The sequence below is a fragment of the Myotis brandtii genome, unplaced genomic scaffold (genome assembly GCF_000412655.1).
Source record: "Myotis brandtii unplaced genomic scaffold, ASM41265v1 scaffold470, whole genome shotgun sequence".
Lineage (NCBI taxonomy): Eukaryota > Metazoa > Chordata > Mammalia > Chiroptera > Vespertilionidae > Myotis > Myotis brandtii.
In genome coordinates this window covers 2024431-2030430 of record NW_005367953.1, presented here as the reverse complement: position 1 = coordinate 2030430, position 6000 = coordinate 2024431, and the positions used below count along the sequence as shown (strand labels likewise).

At 44.0% G+C, this 6000-nt stretch overlaps 1 protein-coding gene across 1 annotated transcript in view; it reads left to right on the top strand.

The window, feature by feature from the left end:
- The window catches only part of MEGF10 (multiple EGF-like-domains 10), a 168622-nt gene that overhangs the window by 105508 nt on the left and 57114 nt on the right, over window positions 1-6000 (top strand). The window contains exons 7-8 of the mRNA XM_005875838.2: window positions 1-137; window positions 2029-2149. The exon at window positions 1-137 is cut by the window's left edge and continues 21 nt beyond it. Of these exons, the coding sequence (XP_005875900.1) occupies window positions 1-137; window positions 2029-2149 (258 nt within the window). The remainder of the gene's footprint in view (window positions 138-2028; window positions 2150-6000) is intronic.

Here is a 6000-nt window from a genome sequence, read left to right as displayed (position 1 = left end):
GGCTGGCGCTGCGAGGAGCGCTGCGAGCAGGGCACCTACGGGAACGACTGTCACCAGAGATGCCAGTGCCAGAACGGAGCCACCTGCGACCACGCCACAGGGGAGTGCCGCTGCCCACCCGGGTACACCGGAGCCTTGTAAGTGACAGACCCCTGGGCTGCGTGCAGAGCTCACCCCTCTCTGCACTCATGCTGCCGCTGCCATCTTATTCCTGTGCTTCTGTTTCTGTTGCTGCCTGAAGAGTCACTGAGAGGGCAGGCGTCCAGGCACAGAGGTGGGATCAGCAGTGATGGCCACGAGGTGATCCTGCTGTTTGACCCTTGAGCACCAGAGCCCAGCAGAGTCCCAGGGCCAGCTTCCATGCTTTGCTCTGGGCAGGACGAAGATAGAGCGGGCCAGGATGTTGGGCTGGATGGCCAGTTGGGGGTTGCTGGGGCAGATTTGAAGTTCCGCTTTGATTCTCCCACAGTCACATTCCTTTTACACCACTGGTGCTAATGGTCCACGTTTTCCTGTTCTGTGTGGCAAATTAATTAGCTGGATAAAACTGGATGGGTTCAGTGCCTTAGAAAAGAGGAAAGGGAGAAGTTGTTAGAAATAGCCCAGGATAAAAGGAGAATTGGGTTCATTAATGCCCATAGGTACATATGTTGACTTGTGAATATTAAAGTCTATGTATCATGTCTGTATAGGATGGTTAACTCCTTCCGGAGAACAACGAAGCAACTACTTAACCTCCACTTTCTTTTGTGGGAAGGACATTCTTCGCTTTGCACAGATGGTCCCCCCCAACTTAACAATGCTCCAACTTAACGATTTTCAAATTTAGGATGGTGTGAAGCGATACACATTCAGTAGAAACCATACTGTGAATATTTTGAATTTTGATCTTCTCTGGGACTGCTGATGTGATGTGATAGTCTCTGGTGACACTGGGCAGTGGCGCTGAGCCACAGCTCCCCGATCACGAGGGTAACCTCTGGTACTCTAGAGCATGTTCATTGTGTTAGGTGATTTTGCCCAACTGAAGGCTAATGGAAGTGTTCTGAGCACATGTAAGGTAGGCTGCGCAAGCTATAATGTCCGGTAGGTTAGGTATATTAACTGCATTTTGAAGTTATGTTTTCAATTCACGATGGGTTTATTGGGATGTAATCTCATTGTAAGTTGAGGAGCATCTGTGATAGCAAACAGAGTAAGAGGCAGAATTTGCCAAAAAAAAGTAGGAGATGGAAAAATCTTGTTCCCTTACTGAGAAAATTATACTTGTAAATCATAGAACTAGAACTTGGGGGAAAATGGGGCTGATTAGGTAAATACTTCCCGCTGACAGTATTGGGGCTATAAAGTTGAGCTAGAGAAAAAGTGCATTAGCCTAGAAAGCCCTAATTTTCAGAAGAATGAATGACCATCCCAAATGATTTAATTGTTAATATTGCTTCTATGGGTTTTTATTAAGGCCGCAATTGAATAGGGCTTTGGAAACTTGGAGCAGTTTCACCAGAGAGAAAAAATGACAAAGGCTTAGAGAAGGTTGGTTCACACAATATGGCACAGAAGGTTAAAGGCATGGAAACCGGTCCATCTGAAGGAGAGGGTGCTGAAAATTGTTTATGAAAAATATGTGCACAGGGTGGAGATGTGCAAACATTTCAATCTCCTTTAAGGTTAGAACAAATGCACAAACAAAAGTAGATTTCCAGTGTAGCATGTGGGCTTTATGAAAGTTACATGGAAAGTTCCTGACACCAGGAGTGCTTTGCCAACCCGAGTCGTTCTTGGCGTGCTCAGAGAGGACAGATTCTCCTCAAATTGAAATGGTTTCATCAGACAATACCCTAAGACAAGGTGACCCCTCAAAGACCCTTCCAACCAATATGATCAACGCTCTCAGTGTTAATGAAACGAACAATGTTGAACAGAGAAAGCTGGTCTATTTTAGGACTCTGGGTGCTGTTGTGTCTGTGAACCTAAGGGCCGTGTGGTGGAATAAATAATGGTACCCTTTGTCACCCATTAATCCCTCAGCTGTGAGGATCTTTGTCCCCCTGGCAAGCATGGTCCACAGTGTGAGCAGAGATGCCCCTGCCAGAATGGAGGAGTGTGTCATCACGTCACTGGGGAATGCTCCTGTCCTCCTGGCTGGCTGGTAAGCTCCCTTCCTCCCTCCAAAAGTCACCTGCTTCAGGATACTCAGGTGAAAACGCATGTGGAGGACTTTAGCACAAAATAAAGTTGCACTCATGGTTAAAGATTCCAAAACTGAAAATACCCAACCACTTCAAAGCTGGAATGCTTCAGTCCAGAGACGGCAGAGGGTGATTCAATCCTGAACTTGAAGTGCAGTAAGGGCCCTCATGGAAAAGATAGTAGGCCATCTGTCCTGCATTTCCCCTCAGGATATAAAAGGGAAACATCTCATCTTACATATGGCAGCCAGAGCTGTTAAACACTGTGCATACTTAAATAATCATTTTCATAATTATGTTCTGTTGATCACTATTGTTCTTTGAGACTGTTATTTTCAACAGAATAAGTGTTATATGAAAAAGTTATCTGGTCATATCAATCTGGAGATACTTTCAGGGAAACCAAATTTCCCAAGTGTTGCAGAACTCTTTAGAGCAGGGATGGCGAACCTATGACACGCGTGTCAGAGGTGACATGCGAACTCATTTTTTTTGGTTGATTTTTCTTTGTTAAATGTCATTTAAATATATAAAATAAATATAAAAAATATAAATCTTTTTTATACTATGGTTGCAAATATCAAAAAATTTCTATATGTGACACGGCACCAGAGTTAAGTTAGGGTTTTTCAAAATGCTGACACGCCGAGCTCAAAAGGTTCGCCATCACTGCTTTAGAGCCTTTAGTATCATAATCCAAGAGGAAGCTATAACCTACCATAATTGCCATACTTTGACCGTGATACTCTTTCTTTATGTGGCATCACACAATCTTAATGTGATGTGCGATGCACAATGTCAAAACAGGCTTACTAGCTAGATTTCTCTGAAATGAGGAAATAACATTGGTTCTTATTCCTCTGAGTTGGTTTGTGCATAAGTCTGCTGGAAGGCAGAAGAGTGAATGACCAATGTCTGCTTCCTTTATTAGCAAACAAAAATAAAAGAGCAATTTATTTCATGATCATTTTCTATCCCCATAAGGGTGGAAAGCTGCTCTTGTATAGTGAAGTGACTTCTTAATTGCCAAATCCATTCTCATTCCACTCTTCTATTCTCATTAGCTTCACTTCTCCAAAGCTTTTTTTTTTTAATTAAATCTTTATTGTTCAGGTTACATTTGTTCCTCTTTTTTCTCCCCCCCCTCCGCCCTCACTCCCCACCCACTGTCCTCATCCATAGGTGCACGATTTTTGTCCAGTTTCTTCCCGCATCTCCCATTCCCCTTTCCCCCCCAAGAATAGTCAGTCCATTCCCTTTCTATGTCCCTGATTCATTATAATCACCAGTTCATTCTGTACATCAGATTATTTATTCACTTGGTTCTTAGATTCACTTGTTGATAGATGCATGTTTGTTGTTCACAATTTGTATCTTTACCTTTTTCTTCTTCCTCTTCTTAAAGGATACCTTTCAGCATTTCGTATAATACTGGTTTAGTGGTGATGAACTCCTTTAGCTTTTCCTTATCTGTGAAGCTCTTTATCTGACCTTCAATTCTGAATGATAGCTTTGCTGGATAAAGTATTCTTGGTTGTAGGTTCTTGGTATTCAGCACTTTGAATATTTCTTGCCATTCCCTTCTGGCCTGCCAAGTTTCTGTTGAGAAATCAGCTGACAGTCGTATGGGTATTCCCTTGTAGGTAATTGAGTCTCTTTCTCTTGCTGCTTTTAAGATTCTCTCTTTGTCTTTTGCTCTTGGCATTTTAATTATGATGTGTCTTGGTGTGGTCCTCTTTGGATTCCTTTTGTTTGGGGTTCTCTGCGCTTCTTGGACCTGTAAGTCCATTTCTTTCACCAGGTGGGGGAAGTTTTCTGCCATTATTTCTTCAAATAGGTTTTCAATATCTTGCTGTCTCTCATCTTCTGGCACCCCAATTATTCTGATGTTTGTACGCTTGAAGCTGTCCCAGAGGCTCCTTACACTATCTTCGTATTTTCGGATTCTTTTTTCATTTTGCTTTTCCGGTTGGGTGTTTTTTGCTTCTTCGCATTTCAAATCTTTGGCTTGATTCTTGCGCTCCTCTGGTCTGCTATTGGGTGTAATATTCTTTATTTCAGAGCGTGTATGCTTAATTTCTAGTTTCTTTATCATAGCATCGAGGGTCTCATTAGTTTTCGTGAAGCTCTCCAAAAGTTTATTGCAAGCCCTCAAAATTGCGTTTTTTAGCTCTATATCCTCCATTTCTGTCATGTTTTTTTGTCTCCGCATTTTTTATGCTTTCTTGGTGCACCCCCTAGTGGTCTTTGTGCGCAGTCTTGTTCTAGTTGAGCCTTGATTGTTGTAGTTAATACTAGAGGGATTTGACCACCAGGCCGACTGGCTGTGTGAATCAGCTGTGTCTGCCGCGGAAAACTTCTGTCCTCTGGGGAGGTGCTAATCTAGCCTTTGCCTGAGGCGATCTGGCAAATGGCTCTGCGCAGGGCTTGGGCGGGGCGGGCTCAACAGGGCGGGCGGAGGGAGCCGTTATGGTGCCCTCAGTCCTGTTCCCAGAGGCTCTGCTTCTCAGAACCCCCGGAACCGCTGCAAACCTCGGAGGGAAAGCTGCCTTCCAACTGATGCCAGACACTCCCGCTTCTCCCGTTTGGGTCCGAGTCCCCAGCGATTCGCCCGTATCTGGAGCTCAGAGTCTGAGACTCCCCCCTGACCGAAAACGACAACCGCGCTCTCAGCCACCAGCCCGCTTTGCGCGCGCACCTCCGCACCTGAGTATTTTCCACACTGCGCCTCCTCTGAGCCTCGGTGTGCTGTTATTTTTCCTTCTAGTTGAAGAGTCTCTCCTCAGCCAGCCTTCCTGCGGTTCTGGGTGATGTCCGTTCCGTCTTTTAGTTGTATTTTTGAAGTGGTTGTTTGCGGTGTTTACCTATGCCGCCATCTTGGTCTCTCCTCTCCAAAGCTTTTGACACTGCTTCTCATCCACTTCCCTTTGTTAATCTCTTTTTCCTCCATTTCCCTGATAACCCTCTCTCCTACCTCTCACTAAAGATCTCCTTTCCTAATCCTTCTCCTCATACAGATCACTTCATTGTATTATTCTCTAGGTTTCAGTCTTGTCCTTCTTCTCTGTTCTTGGCATAAGTCTCTGAAAATCTCATCCAGACCATGGCTTTGACAATCATATACTGATTTTCCCAAATCTTAACTTGCCTAGACACGTGTCTATCACTATCCTGTTAGACACACCAACCTAGATTACTATGTGTGAAGCCACCGTCTGTCTAGGTGATGCCCAAGCTGAAGGCTTAGGAGCCAGACATGGGATGGAATTGGTTTGGTATTACCCTTGTTGTAGGCATGGAGCAAAGGAGAACTGGAATCTATTTCCCAGAAAAGTCATGGGAAGTAAGGGAGAGGTCAAGATGTTCAGACCACTGGGACAAGTGGAAACCAAATACCAGAACCAAGGTGAGAGTTAGAAATGGTAAGCAGGCAAGACAAGGTTTGATTCTGGAGGCAGAGCCTGGAGAAGTTCCATGAAGTGGTAAAGTGAGAGTGAGGAGCCTTTTATTGGGCACTAAATGATAAGGTGGACAAGGGATCATGGAAGGAGCACTGAGGTGGTTCAAGCAGGCCCATCAAAGTCAATATTAATAAAACCAAATTTGTACACCCAAGCCTTTCTTAAGCCTACTCCTCTACTTTAAGAAAAAAAAAATCTTAGTTAAAACCAGTGTTTCTCTTAGTGGCCCAAGGTAGAAATGTTGATTATCTGTGAATTATCTTTGACTCTTTATCTTCTTTTACTTCTTATATCTAGCCTTTTGTCAATACTGGTCATTGCTTTGTCCTTGGTAGGGGAAGGATTTTGCT